General features: G+C 37.2%; 1 protein-coding gene across 1 annotated transcript in view; it reads right to left on the bottom strand.

The window, feature by feature from the left end:
* Nucleotides 1–16,581, bottom strand: part of LOC137627710 (protein mono-ADP-ribosyltransferase PARP12-like) — a 37,312-nt gene that overhangs the window by 162 nt on the left and 20,569 nt on the right. Inside the window, exons 2-4 of the mRNA XM_068358956.1 lie at nt 4,308–4,421; nt 3,604–3,770; nt 1–2,987 (exon numbers count right to left, since the gene is read on the bottom strand). The exon at nt 1–2,987 is cut by the window's left edge and continues 162 nt beyond it. Coding sequence (XP_068215057.1) covers nt 261–2,987; nt 3,604–3,770; nt 4,308–4,410 — 2,997 coding nt within the window. The 5' untranslated portion in view covers nt 4,411–4,421 and the 3' untranslated portion in view covers nt 1–260. The remainder of the gene's footprint in view (nt 2,988–3,603; nt 3,771–4,307; nt 4,422–16,581) is intronic.

Below are 16,581 nucleotides of genomic sequence, written 5' to 3'. Positions count from 1 at the left end.
CAGATAAATGTATTGTACATATGAGTCCTTTGTCAGTAAGAGCATGAACAAGGGTTGTAAACATAAATTTAGAACTGTTAAACATGATAAATATAAATTTGTTGGAATGGACAAAAGGTACCCCCTTTAATCAATATCCGCATTTTTACTTAATTCTTAAAAATACAAATTGATATATACTGATTACATATGTTGCATGGGCTCTCAAATATTAGGTGAAAAATACTTTTAACAGAAATCATAATACAGCCATTGAGTACTTAAGACAGAGTTAAAAGATATTCGGGATAGTATTCCTGTTTGTCATACTTTACAATGATAGTTGGCTTGGTTACATTATCTACGGTAGAATCAAAAAGAACTAAAGTCAGTGGATTTAGTGGGGGTCGGATCATACGCGAATTACCCTGGGTTACAGCTCCCATAGCTACACGGGCAACAAACATGCATCTTATGTTGTTGCTATTGGGACTGGCATATTTATATGAGTAATCTGCATTGACAGCAAAATAAGATCCACGGCCAAAGCTTTGACCTGACTTTGTGCCATGAAGTCTCCAGTCAAAATTTTCAGAGCAAATGTTATGGACAACGTCATATGGTGCTCCATGAAACAATTGAGAAACATTGACTTTGGACTCATCTTTGTACACTGCTATCATTTCTTTTACTTTGTTCTGGAATGCTCTCCAGAGGTAAGGATTCTGAACCCTCTGAACTTTAAGAATGTTTGAGGCTGAGATTCTTCCTTTCAGAAGACTAACTACTTTTAAATATTCAGTGGAAGATGGCGCCAATGTGACTAACATCACACGCATTCCTGCTTGCATTTGTTCCCATGATATTGGCAAATCAACTACTGTCTTCTCATTCTTCTCTTCCCTTTCGTGATCTTGAAGATGAGGATATGGTCTTCGCACTATCTTCCGTATTGCACGAGTAGTGGTGTTCATTTGTGTCATTGTCTTAAAATCAAGCAAGTAAGTAAATTTTGAGTTCATAAAAGACATTGATGTTTTTGGATCTTGTAAATATTCTTTTTCAATGTCATCTGAAGTTATGTTACTAACTAGATGAGAGGCACCAGTAGTATCAGCATCACCGTACTTAACCCATTTATTATTTTTATCTAAAAAGTACCACACATACGACGACGATTTTATTGTCTGTCCTTCAAGATGCTCAGTTATCAGCCTGCGAATATTGAGGGTTTTTGTTTTGTTGGTGTTACTTATAGTCATTGACTTAAAATCTGCTTGCCAGCTTTCACGACCCATAAGGATAAATAAGCCACTAACTGAGTAATCTAAAGTGGCTGGGTCAAGACGAGGCAACTTTATATTTGATTTGTCAGGATCACAGAATGCATATTCTAAACAAGTAACTTGATCTGGTCGTAGGTTCATCCAAAAAGAATCTTGCTGTTTTACTTGCCAATGGAAATGCTTTGTGGCATGCAGGCGCTGACAGTTGGTCCCTTCATTGTGACAGCTGCTTTCTACAGAGTTATAACATATTTCAGGAACAAGAACATCACCTTGAAGGTAATGGGACCACAAAGTTTTACGAATTTCAGGTTTTAAGGGGGCAGATTTGCTTTCATTTCGAAAAGAATCTCTTTTTAATGAAGCTCTCTGTTTGTTTATTTCCGAAGTACACAGTTTTGTTTTGTTTTCCTCATTTTCAGTGTCAGCTTCAATATTTTCTGAGAAATCTTTCTCTAGATCTGAAGAATCTATACTTTCTTTTGTTTTGCTATTCTTTGATCTTTTATTGTTAACCTTTGACTGTTCTGAATTTGACTTTGTTTTATTTTCTTTGACAACCTTTTTTATAGCATTATATTTATCCTCTCCATTGTCATTAGAATCTTCACTTTGTACATTAGATGAGCATATTTTGTTGCTTTTAAGAGAGGGATTAATGTTAAGCAGTGCTACAAGTATATCTCTAGGGGCTTCATTGGTTGCTATTCCATGTTTCTGTAACAATTGATGACAGTCAGAACTAAAAAGGTTATGGTTAAGTTGGCAATTTGAGATGTTACAGCGTGTGAGTTCAGTTACAAAGCTGCGACATATATGCAAAGAAGAACAGTTCCTGAAATTACATCCTTCTCCATTATAGTTGTTGCAGATATCAAGAGAGCTAAGGGAATTAGGGGGTGGGCCTTGAGCAAATTGTACAAGTTGCCGCAATGTTGGAAAAGGAAGTCTCTCTATCAAGAATTTACGTAACACAGGGTCATTGTGGCCTGTACGCCATCGATGTCCAAAAATACAACCCTTTTCATAACATGTATCGAAGATATACCTTTCACAAATATGTAAACCTCCACAAGATTCTGGATTTTGACACCCTTCACGGTTATTATGGCCTTGACATAATTGAATATTTGGTCTTAGAGCAATTTCCTCAGCATTTATTACAAATATATAAGGGAACTTTTGAACAATCCCTCTTACGGCTGGTGGATGCACATTCCTCTGCTCTAGAAGTTGCAGAATACTACAAGCAAAATTCTGATAAGTAGCTAGGGTCTCAGCTAAAAACTGGGGCCTGATGGCATTAATCGGATTATGCCTTGTGATGTGCTCTTTAATTCTGTCATCTTGAACATCTTTGTGCTCTGCCTGATATTGATTTGTATCATGAGGAGTAAATTCTGGAGATTGATTTGTGTATCTTTTTCCTGTTGAGTCTCTTCTGCCTCTATATCTTTGAACACCTTTGTGCTCTGTCCGGTATTGATTTATATCATAAGGAATTAATCCTGGAGATGGATTTCTATATATTTGACCTGGTGAATCTTTCCTACCTCTATACCCTCGATTTGGACGAAAGTCGCTTTTCAAATTCCACCCTCTATCTGGGTCTTCGGATTGAATTTGATACCCTTGTTCTCCTGGACTCCATTGAACTTCTAAATTTTCTAAATGATCCTGAAAGCATACTTGCGTTGGCCTTTCTCTTCTAAAATCTCCAATCTGAAATACAAGAAGGGTGAATGTAAAGCCTACAGAGCATATTCCAGTTTTGAGAAATGTAAGAAGCTGTACAGTTAAATCCCAAAAAATAATCCTTTGCATAATTAAATCATTTACTTTTAAAATACTATCATCAATAACAGAATACATTCATATAAGTACATTCAAGCAAAAATCTTAAAACATATAACAAGAAAGAAAAAAAGAAAAAAAATGCAATATGAGGACTTGATTGAGACTTTGGGATACAGTAATCTATGTGAAAATGAAGATAATGTATTTGGTCATTTTTCTTGGAGAACAAGGTAATGAAGTGTGATAAGAATGCAAATCACAGGCATCAAATCTGTGAGGAGACAGTAAGCAAGAAAAATGGTGAAAATCAACACTTAATAAAAACTCCTCAAAATTATGATAAATATTGCCTTCTCTATATATTTCTGAAAGTATTTTCAAACTGTAAGGTTCTATAGTGTAAGTATGTATTTAGAAACCTTACTGGATCATCAATAAGACATTTCAGTACTACCAGTGCCTCATAATACAGCAGTCATTCCAAGGAGATAAAAATTTTCAATTTTCCCAAAGGTCAGAAGAAAATCACTAGTTTACTTACTGGATTATTGATTCTATATCCTCCTATAGGTCCACCACCTCTTCCTCTGTTGTCAACCCATCTTCCTCTGGCCCTTCCTCTACTTCTTCCCCTTGGTTCTCTATTCTCTACATGTGGACCATAAAGATAACCAGTCTGTGGCTGTACATCCTCTTGAACTTCATTTACTGTCAAACAAAACAAAATGTTTAAACAGCACATTATTGTAATCTGGACATTGGTCATGAAATAAGTGATTTGGCAATTCTTAAAACTTACAACAGATCTCGGGTCCAGTGTACTTTGCAATATGTCACTAAAAGACCCAAGAAGTAAAAAGAATGAGCGAGGGTGGAGACTTAATCAGCACAAACGTACCCATTACTATAAAGTGTCTTGTATGATAACGATATATGATACATAAAAATTAGATCACAAGTACTGTACGTTTACTGCTGGCAGTGCAAATACATGTTTAAAATCACAATCAGTATTGCCAGAAACAAAAAATTGCAATATATATATATATATATATATATATATATATATATATATATATATATATATATATATATATATATATATACCGATGATGATAATCAGATAAAATATCAGTAGCAGCAATTTATACCTCTGATATGTATATCAGTGGACCTGTACGTTTATTGCAAGCAATATACATAATCTGTTTAGTTACGGGGCCATATTTTATTCGAAGAACTTACATTGTCTCAACATATCCTTCATGGAAAAGATGTATTGTTCCAGCTCCTCCTTCCGGCGACTGGTTTCATGGTTGTCTGTATCATCATGATAGCAATCACCCATTGCTACGTATCTATTTAATTTGGAGAAACAGAAACGGACTCTATATAATTTCATAAAATTATTTTCTCACACATAAAATATTTGCATATAATTATACATGGCACATGAATTAACATCAACTTTCATGTATACACACACACACACACACACATATATATATATATATATATGTATATATATATATAAATATATATATATATACTATATATATATATATATATATATATATATATATATATATATATATATATATATGTATATACATACACACATATATATATATATATATATATATATATATATATATATATATACATATATACACGTTTTCCTGTGATTTTTACGCATATATATATGTATATATATATATATATATATATATATATATATATATATATATACACACCTAAATATCATCAGTCATTACTATTTCATTGCAGAACAAAAGCCTCAGACCTAACCTTCCACTTGCATCTGTTTATGGTCTTTCTATGTCAGTTCACACCTGCAAACTTTCTCATTTCGTCAATCCATTATCTTCTCTTCCTTACCTTGCTTCTTTTGCAATCTCTAGGGACCTATTCTGTTATTAATAATGTCCATTTATTAAATCATTCTCATTATATGACCTGCGCATATCCATTTATTTTTATTGCCTATTGTTAAAATATCCTCTACCTTAGATTGCTCTCGTATCTTTGTTATTTTCCAGTTTCTTAGTGTTATTCCCACCATTATTTTTCCCATAGCTTTTCAAGTTGTAACTACCTTATGTTCTAAGGTTTTCTTAACTTCTTTTAACTTCAGGTTTCTGATGTATAAGTTAATACAGGTAGGACTATCTGATTAAATATTTTTCTTTTTAGAAAACGTAGAATTTTAATCATCATAATCTCATTTTGTTTACCAAAAGCTTTCCATCCCATGCTTATTCTTCTTTTGATTTCGGTCTCGTGGCCTGGGGGAAACACTGTCAGTTCTAATAGTACAGCGGCATAGCAGACCAATTGTTCAAATTGGTCTAAAAGCACCAAAATTGGCACACATGTAGATTAATATATTCTAAACATTTTTGGATATGGAGGCATTCAAGATTAGCCCTTAGGAAGATATGGCGGCCATTGTTCAAAATGGCCGCCATTTAACATTAGCGTCATTACATAGACTTCATTATGTGTCGTTAGTTTGGTGCTAGATGGGCCAAAATTCCCTTTTTTTACATCAGAATTAACATCAATAAATGTTTAACAGATATTTAGATGAATCTTCTCAAAAATGGCCCCCAAACTGGCCGCCATTTTGTGGAAAAAGTGGACATTTGATGAAGATTTCAATACTCAATGACATAATACCTCTAATAACCAGTACCTGATTTCAGGAACACACTTTAATTGCTCAAGTTGCTTTTTTATTTCAAATTGCTGGCAAAATTGCTAGTCAAAATAATACACAGAGTATGGGAAGTTTACAGTATGGTCAGATTGTAGTTATATAGTCGACCAAAAGCCCAGTCTCTAGGCACAGTACTTGTGTAATCCTGCAGTACATACATGTAATACAATAACGTAGATTTTGCCACACTATGTTAATTATGATTCCGAACTTTTCAAATCTGGTCACCAGAATTATGAATGTCTACAGATCATAATGTTGGTTAGCAAGTTTTCTGTCCCAATCTACTGGCATTCGCCTTCACAGAAACATAGACCAGTGCATTGCAGTGAAGCGTTCTTGCACTTGCAGCTGTTTTTGCAGCCTTTCTTGCATCCGCAAGACACCAGCTCATAGCAGGCCTTGGATGCCTCGGGGAGTGTGGTCCAGAGTGGTGTGTAGAGCCCATCATCACTCCGATGCCAGCCCCAGTCTGTTGGTGGAGGGAGCACGGGCGTTGGTACCAATGCCTGGCCCCAGACATGACCACCCTGAAGGGCAGATCTCTTCACATGCTGCTCCAGAGCAGCGTAGGTTGGCGGGATGTTCTGAACAGAGTTCGTCTTTGCAAAGAGCTGCTTTCTCGCCTTGTTGACGTCCTTGCATTTGCTTGTGCGGTCATACAGGAGTATGACAAACCTCTCGATGACATGCATTGTATCCTCTTGGATGCTTGTGGGTGCATTTGCCAGACTCAGCAGGGCATCAGTGAGTTCTGGCAGCGTGTTCCATGTTGCCCAGGCAGATTTCTTCCCATGTCCGACGAAGGCTGACACAGTATCACACCCTGTGATGGCATGAAACATTGGAAGAGCACATGCCTTCTCTGGACCAAGGGAGGAAGCTATTTCATGGGCTGCAATGTAGCGGTAGTTCTTGCCTGTCCCAAAGGCTACCCAGAGTTCGTCTCCAGCTGGTAGTTTCTGGACTACCATCACTGCTAGGACCACGACGTCACTGTCTACTGTTCGAACCTGTATCTGGTGGTGACCATGTTGTGCAGCATGTGCTACATGTAGCATCATGCGGGTGTCTGCCTCTTCTTGGTTGCATGGTGCGAGTGAGTTGACATCCTCTTGCTGTGGAACACAGATCACCTGCTCCCCATCAGTGACGACCAGTTCCTTGCCTTCTTCTTGAAAGGACTCTGCAAGCATGGTGGAGAGGTAGCTGAAGAGCTCCACTTTGTTGCTATCAACTCGCAGGAAACTTTGCCAATCTTGTTGTGTATAGCTTTACAAGTTCTGCGAGTCTGAAGACTGGGGTGGTGCCCTCTTCTAGGTGGGTTTCCTCGATATACAGGACCAGTTCAGCCAGTACGATTCTTGACATTACACCTTCATGGTCAGTTTTCTGCTCGGCTTCTACAGTGGTCTTTGCACGATAGTAAAGAGCCAACAAACACTTGGAATGGTACTTGGCCTCCAGAGCCACCATATCACCCATGCTGAGCCTGGCTATGAGTTCATTGTCCCCAACTTGCGCTGCACACTTCCGTACGCGTGTGTCCACCTGGAAGGTTGTTACTTCATGTAGGGTCTCTGTGCCAGACTTTCCACAGAAAAAGCAGGAGGTGCCGCTGGTAGTGGCTTCTGAAGAGTGTGTTCTGGCGCGCTTGGCCTGGACATTGTCAGTACTATCAAATGCTGAGCTGCTTGCGATGCGTCTCTTCTCTGCTCTTCGTAGCATTGTGTTATTGTATTTGAGCATACATGTTTTATGCCACTTGGCCTGGTGGGCAACCATTGTCGCCTCAACACCTTGTCCTTCATCTAGTCTCTGTAACTGAACAGTTCTTGGCAGTTCTCCGAGTTCATCAAATTTGACCAAGTTTGCAGCCATTGTCGTGTATCCACTCCCAGGGTCTCGGCGTTTAGACAGTACTGGGCAGACAAGTGACTCTGTTGTCTCCTCTTGACATACAAGACACAGCTTCCAGTTTGTCTCAGGAGGTGTTGTGGGAGTACGTTGCTCAAAAGTATCGACCAGTTGGAACTTCTTTGCCATGGCTGCAGTCTGGAACAACGCGTCTCTGATGTCAGGTGGTGCTGCTGCTGCCTCACCTGCAAAGACACAAAACACCACCATGTTACCACAAGTTACTACTACAAGCACCATGACTATCAACACTATACTATTACTGCAGCCGCCGTCACTGCCACCAACGCTGCCGCTGCAAAGTAAAATTCATTTTCTTGTGAAATGGTAGCCAAATTATTTGGTAAGCACAGAAGTATGTGTAATTGTACAATACTTATCACCTCTAGCACACTTATCACCTTTAGCATCCACAAAAAGACAAATTATGGTACATATTCAATGACGCTAACGGTAAATAGCGGCCATTTTGAAAAATGGCCGCCAAATGTGCTACGGGGAGAATCTTGAATGCCTCCATATCCAAAATTGTTCAGAATGTATTAATCCACATGTGTGCCAATTTTGGTGCTTTTAGAACAATTTGAACAATTGGTTTCATATTTCTTACTATGCCGCTGGGCTATAAGTACATATGTTCATTAACAATCTTTAGAGGTTCGTCCATAGCCCTCATTTCTGGTTTCTCTGCATTTTCATTGAACATTATCTAAGCTTTATTCATATTAATTTTCAGTCCTACATTTCTGATTTCTCTATTCAAATCTTCTATACTTTCTATGCAATTCCTCCCATGATTCACTAAAAAGAACTACTATTCATTAATATTAATTCCTACATTTTACCAGTCAAAATGTTTAAAAACTTTTTCTAGGCATGGTGTTAATAATTTTGGACTGATGCTGTCTCCCTGTCTAACTCATTTACAATCGGAATTTTCTATCTTTATGTAGTCTTAGATTTGCTGTACACTTCTTGTACAGATATTTTCAATAGCTCTAACATAAGATTCCTCTATTCCTTGTCTTCGAACAGCTTTCATTCTGCTGAAGTTTTACCAGAATTAAAAGCTTTCTATTAGTCTATAAACAATATAGATAGTGGTTTGTCATACTGTTTATTTTACCAATAACTGATCAATTATGTAGATATGTTCCTTGTGTTTTATTTGTTTTTGTTTTTACCAGTAGTTTTACAAATAAACCTAAATTATGGTTTTTCTGCAAAAGAACCTTAATTGTCTGGTTACTTTGCAAAAAGTAAACATATGATGGAGAAGGCCTGGCTATTAGAATTAACTGCCTGCCTAGTATTACGAACAGGATAGAATTGGCCAGGGAGATCTGAATGTAAAGGATGGTCAGAGTTATGAAAAATCTTATGCAACATTCATAATGAACTAATTGAACGAGGGTGCCAAAGATTAATATCTAGATCAGGAATAAGAAATTTAATAGACCGTAAGTTACTGTCCAACAATTTAAGATGAGAATCAGCAGCTGAACACCAGACAGGAGAACAATACTCAAAATAAGGTAGAATAAAAGAATTAAAACACTTCTTCAAAATAGATTGATCACCGAAAATCTTGTAAGACTTTCTCAATAAGCCAATTTTTTGTGCAATTGAAGTAGACACAGACCTAATGTGTTTCTCAAAAGTAAATTTGCTGTCGAGAATCACACCTAAAATTTTAAAAGTCATACAAATTTAAAGAAACATTATCAATACTGAGATCCGGATGTTGAGGAGCCACCGTCCTTGACCTACTTACAATCATACTTTGAGTTTTGTTAGGATTCAACTTCATACCCCATAATTTGCACCATGCACTAATTTTAGCTAAATCTCTATTAAGGGATTCACCAACCCCAGATCTACATTCAGGGGATGGAATTGATACAAAGAGAGTAGCATCATATGTATATGCAACAAGCTTATTTTCTAGGCCAAACCACATGTCATGTGTATATAGTATGAAAAGTAATGGGCCAAGAACACTACCCTGTGGAACACCGGATATCACATTCCTATACTTACTATGGTGCCCATCAACAACAACTCTTTGAGATCTATTACTTAAAAAATCAATAATAATGCTAAGAAACGACCCACCCACTCCCAACTGTTTCAGTTTGAAAACAAGGGCCTCATGATTAACACGGTCAAAGGCAGCATTAAAATCAAGGCCAATCATACGAACTTCCTGACCATAATCAAGGGATTTCTGTACAGCATTGGAGATTGTAAGAAGGGCATCACATGCTCCAAGGCCTTTATGAAAACCAAATTACAAACTAGGGAGTAGATGATTACCTTCAGCAAACCTATTAAGATGTTTTGCCAGAAGACTTTCAAAAACTTTAGATAATATGGAAGTTATGGAAATTGGGCGGTAATCAGTGGAACTTGAGCTACTGCAAACACATTTACATAGAGGAGTAACATTACCAATTCTCCAACAAGTGCTAAAAGCTCCTCTTCTTGTTAACTTGCACAAAATAACAGATAACTTTGGAGCTAAGAAATCTGCTGTCTTTATAAAAAACAAAGGAAAAATATCATTTGGGTCTAGACCTCCATAAGCATCAAAGTCCATCAACAGAGCTTTAATCTCACCAGATTGAAAAGCTAAATTAGTTAGTTTAGCCTCAGGAAAACAGGAATGAGGAAGTTAAAGTTTTTCATTACTCTGTTTACTGTCAAAAACATTAGCCAAAAGCTGTTGCCTTTTCCTTTGGACAGTGAGTGACTGAGCCATCTGGTTTAAGTAAAGGAGGAACTGTTGCATCTACACCAAAGAGTGCAGATTTAAGGGTAGACCACCATTTATGTTCCTGAGTTGTACCAGAACGAGTTTCTTTTATGGTTAAATTGTACTCCTTTTCAGTTGAGGCATAAACTCTCTGAGCAAAAGCTCGAAGCTGAGTATAGTTTTTCCAGGTCAAATCTGATCTGTTACCCTTCCAAAGGTGATAGGCCTCCTGCTTCTCCAAATAAGCACATCTATAATCATTATTGAACCACGGTTTGTCCTTCACTCGGTATCTTAACACACGAGAAGGGATAAGCCTATCAATTATGTTGACTAGATTATCATTCAAAGGGATAACAGGATCTACACTACTATATAATTGTGAACAATTCAAGCACAAAACATCATGCAAAATCCCATTCCAGTCTGCTTGGGATTTCATATAAATTTTACAAGAGTATGATATATCAGGGACAGGCTGCTCAGTCTTCGCTACTAATAAAATCAAGGCATGATCAGATGTCCCAACTGGAGAACCAACCTTACTAGTTATAACCCCAGGGGAGTCAGTGTATACGAGGTCCAAGTAATTACCAGACCTGTGAGTAGCTTCATATATAATTTGCTCACAGCCTGATTCAGAGGCAAAGTCTAAAGCTCTTAAGCCATGGCGATCGGTAGGAGAGATAGAACTTAACCACTCCCTATGATGAGCATTAAAATCACCATCAAAGACAAAAGAAGCCTTTCTATCATCTTCTTGTATCTTAGCCATAATGGTAAGAAGACAATCAAAGATAGAATCATCCACGTCTGGATTCCGGTAGATCGAACACAAATAAAATTTGTTATGCCTGCCACAAACGTTTATTACCTGAATCTCATGACATCCACATTGATAGCAGGACTTATGATAAGCAAGGTACTCGGTCCTAATATACACCGCCATTTGCCTCTGGGAATGGGAATGGAGCTGTCCTATTACAAGAAGGCAAGGAAGGAATTCTTCACCCTGATTGTTTTATGTCATTGAAGCTGAAGAAGCAGCAACAAGCCTACTCGATAGTTGAAAAGGAACTGCTAGCACTAGTCTCAGGAATAAACAAGTTGGAAGTCTACAGGAACAGACCACAGAATGAAGAGATTACAGTCTACTCGGATCACAATCCTCTAACTTTTGTTAATAAGATGAAGAATAATAATCAAATGTTAACTAGGTGGTCATTAGGTTTGCAACTGTATTTTGTTAATGTAAAGCATATATCAGGTAAAGATAATGGGGTTGCAGATTATTTATCTCAGGCTGAATCGGTGGATTCAGGCCTGGAATAAATAATCTTTTTGAGGGAGCTATCTTACAAAGCTGGTCTAGTGTAGATTAAATATGTTACTTATATATTTCATTTGAGTACTTAAGAGGTGTATAGCCATCTCGTGAGGTGAGTTCCTCTCATGTAGGGTTATGTAATTGTATGTAAATCACGTAAGACTTTTGTCATTCATTTAATTGTATTTTTCATTCAAGTCAGTATATGTAAATTTACGTTATTCTTAAGAATTCACTTTTTATTTCATGCATTTTGTTATGAAGTCTTATGTAATCTCGTCTACGTGTGCTGTATGAACCATACGAGGTTTGAAAAAGAGGGCTTATATTTTTTTTTTTTATGTTTTCACGAGGTATTGCATCATGTTATATTTCCATGTGGTTGGAATGTTCTCGAAAACCCCAGAGTTAGTTTTATCTTTTTTTTATTGTGTCAAGAAGGGAGGTGGGCTGAATAAGGTGAGAGAGGGTTCCCTTGCAAGCAACATTTGTTCCCCTGTTTTTGTCTCGTTGGCAACCATACGCTGCTAAGCCTTGCCCCCCAAAGCCACTCGTAGAATCTATTCAGAAGGATCTAGAATAAGTAAGTCAATATATATGTGCCCCTAGGAAATCGTAAGCAGCAGAAGAGACCCAGCCTATCCCTACGAAAGAGGCAACATCCTCTCTCCTCAAGTGCATCGAGTGTGTGCCCTTTCCAAATTGATTAATGATTTCTACCCAACATATATCGCGTGTAGTGTGTTCAAACGTGATAAATCCATTGAATGTGATATCAAATGTATTGTGTTGATGTACAGTTAGAATCAAAAGAATGTCGACAATCGGGGGAAATTTTTCGTCATATGTCTCCAGTGTTCCCATGACAAAACCGACAAGGAGTTCTACGAAATGGGCGGAGCATTCTCCAACCTTATGGAATCAAAAATAGTAAAAGGCTGTCTTTATTAGCAAAAGCATTGAAATCTTATAAATCGAATTGTCATATATAATTCTGTTATCATTTGACATGTCGGATATCCACTATAAATACTCAATACACACGCACACACCCTTTTATATATATATATATATATATATATATATATATATATATATATATATATATACTGTACATATATATATATATATATATATATATATATATACATATATATATATATATATATATATATATATATATATATATATATGTGTATAATGAACCCACAAAATCATGTAGAAAATTTTTGAGTGTCGTAGCTAAACAATTCCTTCCGTTAACAGTTACATTAGATTATTTCATCAAGTCATGTTTAAGTTACTGATGAAAAAATATGAAGTCTCAATCATAGTTCGATGTTATAAAATATTAATGGAAAACCACCATACATGAGTTATACCCACCTAAAGAACATTCAGAGAGAGAGAGAGAGAGAGAGAAAGAGAGAGAGAGAGAGAGAGAGAGAGATCAAATTGTATGAGCTTACTCTAGATTATGAAGTAATCTACCAGTATATAAACTCCTTTTTAGACCTTCATACATATCAAAATTTTGTTTACCATTATTATAGAAGGTTTTCAATAGAAATGATTGTATCATTCTTCCAAAAGCTCATCGTTATTTTTCAGATGCTAGATTTACTACTAAAACTGTTTTCAGCTGTTATATACTCATAGATTGTGACATATCGTAATGCGTAAGGATACTTTACTGTAAAATACATCTCAAGTCATTCGATTCAAGGGGATGCTCCGTGTCAGTCTTTAGACCGTAAGCCAATAGCCCTTTATTCATCTTTTTTTTTACATCGCCTTTCGTTGAACTTTGCTGTCTTACCGTCTACGATCTTGGCCTAGAATGGTTAGCATTGGCACTTGAACTAGAATCTTAAACATATACAGTAATTCATTGCTAATTCAATCTTTATCGCAAGAGCTTTATTCGCTTGATAATTATCGAGGGCGTATGGCAAAATTGGAGACATTCATTAGTGTATAAATAACGGGATTATTTTTTTTGGATCCCAATGCTTATCCATATGATGGGGAATTTTGGGGAAAAATAGCTGTAATTAGTGAGTCGTCTTTTGGGCGTTTAGAGGATTTGCTTCCTTAAAGATCCGTATAATAACATTTGTCAGATCATTATGTTTTATAGTCCTCTATATACCTTAAATGCTCTGCAGGAAAATTTACCCGGTTGCTTTCAAATCAACCAAGATATTTTCGTTAGCTGGAATAATGACAAAGAAATGGGATATGTATTGTATAGTGACACCACTTATTCCTGGAAGCATGCTTCACAAAGCAATTTTTTTTAGTTTGATGGAGATTGTCAAAACAAAGATAGAGGAAAATGAAATTCAGGCTCCAAATGCCCTATTCCAGAATCCAGCTAATGAATATCTTGTCTTGGTTCACACAAATATCAAATAGTTCCAGGTTGGAATGGTTAAGTGAAGGTGTTTTAATTTCATGCTGCCGTTCGCTCGGGAGAGATTTCTTTTCTGGAGGGATATTGAGAAGCTAGGAACTCAAATTAAAGGCCTTAGACTAGCACCAAGATGAAAGGACATTCATTTTAAAGATAATGAGCATGTTTAATAAATGAATGAATAAAGATTGATAGAAAAGACCACAAATGTAAACTAATGAAACAGAGGAACAGAAATGTTAAAGAATAAAGACCTAAAGAATGAAAGAAAGGAGCACAAATGTTAAAGAATAAAGACCTAACATGACATGCCAGGGGATAGAGAAAGAAGCTAAGAAAATAAAATCTAAAGAGTAGGAGAAAATATTTAGGAATTCAGAGGTATCGCTCCTCAGCTGTATGATTTAGTGATTAAAAGGATATTCAAACATTTATTTCCGAGACATTTTAATATTTGTTTTTTACCATTCCCCACTTACGGCATCAGCTGTAAAAATTGTGGTTTAGCTGTTACCCTAATAGGCTGAGGAGCTGGTATGGATAGCTATTGGTCGAACAATCCGAACTAAAGCTTCACGAATAGTAATATATTTTTCACTTGTTAAGCACCCATTTACCTGGAGTAATTCACCCGGTCAAAAGACCCACATCCAGCACTACATGGCTGTGCTAATTCGGGCACTTGATCACTGTAAATAGGGACTTTATCATACAGAATTAGGCCTATTTGAATCAAGATTTTAAAACCTTTGTGCATGAAACTGATAAGAAGTTATTTTGAACTTCAAACTTTGTAATTTTCCAAGATAAAGCTACTAGCAATTATATAATCATTAATAAATTACAAACAGGGTATTACCATGGGGAATCATTTAGCGCTTATGCCATCTCCACATGTATTTTTTCCTGTAACATAGAGAATACATTTTGGGAAAATAAGTATATCAGAGTTTCATGACAAAATATTGGAAAATTTCGTTGTTCTGCGACCAAAAAGTTTTTTTTTATATATATGATTTGTCAATAAAACAAACTTCTGAAAGCTTTTGCCAGAATGTAATAACGTCCTCATTTACCTCAATATAACCTATTTTCGAAACAAAATACTAAATTCTGATTGTATTCAAGGTGCTATGCAGTCATCAGTATTTATTGTATGCAAAGTTCATACTAAAATTTCGTTACTTATCAACATTCCAACAACGGCAGCTACTTTATTTTACTGGTGTTATCTTATACAAATCAACTAATAATTACTTAGGTTAGCCAAATTTGATAGAACATTAATGGTTATCAAATAACATTTAGGCAATGATACAATATCTTACAGGCTGCATCAAGAATCTACAATTAACCTGTCTCCATAACCCCTGAAACAAAAATGACTTTCCTATTTCCTCAGTGTCGGAATAGCCATTCTACTCTGGCCCCACGAAAAAGTCATATGACAGTTGGGTCTATAGCGGGGACGGATTGGGGGGGGGGGGGGGGAGAATTACATCATTGGGACGTCGTAAGTAGGGTAGGAAAAATACAACTTTCCTAGAAATTGTCATTTCTTCCGAAACGAACACTTACCACGTTCCGAATAATAGGAGCCTCAGAATTAGGAGGTGGGCAAATAGACCCCTGCAAGAGAGGTGAGGAATCAGAAGAGGGGGTAAGGCCTGTTGGGGGAAAACAAAAAAAAGGGTTATTGAGGTATTAAGGAACGTAGGTTAACTAGGTAACTCTCAGCCAGGGGACATCTCTTTTTCCAGGTCCTATGGTATGCCGAGGGGATAGGGATTTGAGACGCTCTACCCCTCGCCGACCCATTCGGGATGTGTCGCGTGTGGCCGCCCTTAGATCCTTTGCTGGGCGACCACGATGGGACCAAGCTTGAAACCTTCCTGGGACTTGAGGGAGGAGTCCTTCAGGTATTGAGCCGTGAACGTTTACTGTCTACCCCATACACCTGCCCTCAGAACTTTGCTGACGGCCATGTTCTTCTCGAAGGGCAATGAGGTGCCGATGCCCCAGATGTAGTGAGGCTTAGTGGACCTCGGGGCAGTTTCCCCTTTGATCAGGTACGCTCTTAAGATTGTCTCCCGGAGCCAGAAAGAGATTGTATTCTTAGAGACCACCCTCTTCACTCTACCCATCGTCACCAAAAGTCTCCTGATATCTGATCTGAGGGCGGAGGTCCTCGAGAGATATTTCCTCACCGCCCTTATTGGGCACAATAGAAGGTCCTCTGGGTCATCTGTCCTTGGATTAACGGGGAAGACGAACTCGTTGAAGCAGGGTCATCTACCGCTGGATTCTGTGTTTTCGCCACGAAGAAGGGGATGATTTGAAGACCAACTCCTTCCACCCATGAGA

Source organism: Palaemon carinicauda, chromosome 35 (genome assembly GCF_036898095.1).
Source record: "Palaemon carinicauda isolate YSFRI2023 chromosome 35, ASM3689809v2, whole genome shotgun sequence".
NCBI lineage: Eukaryota > Metazoa > Arthropoda > Malacostraca > Decapoda > Palaemonidae > Palaemon > Palaemon carinicauda.
Note: the sequence above shows the minus strand (reverse complement) of the source record. Positions and strands in the feature narration are given on the sequence as shown.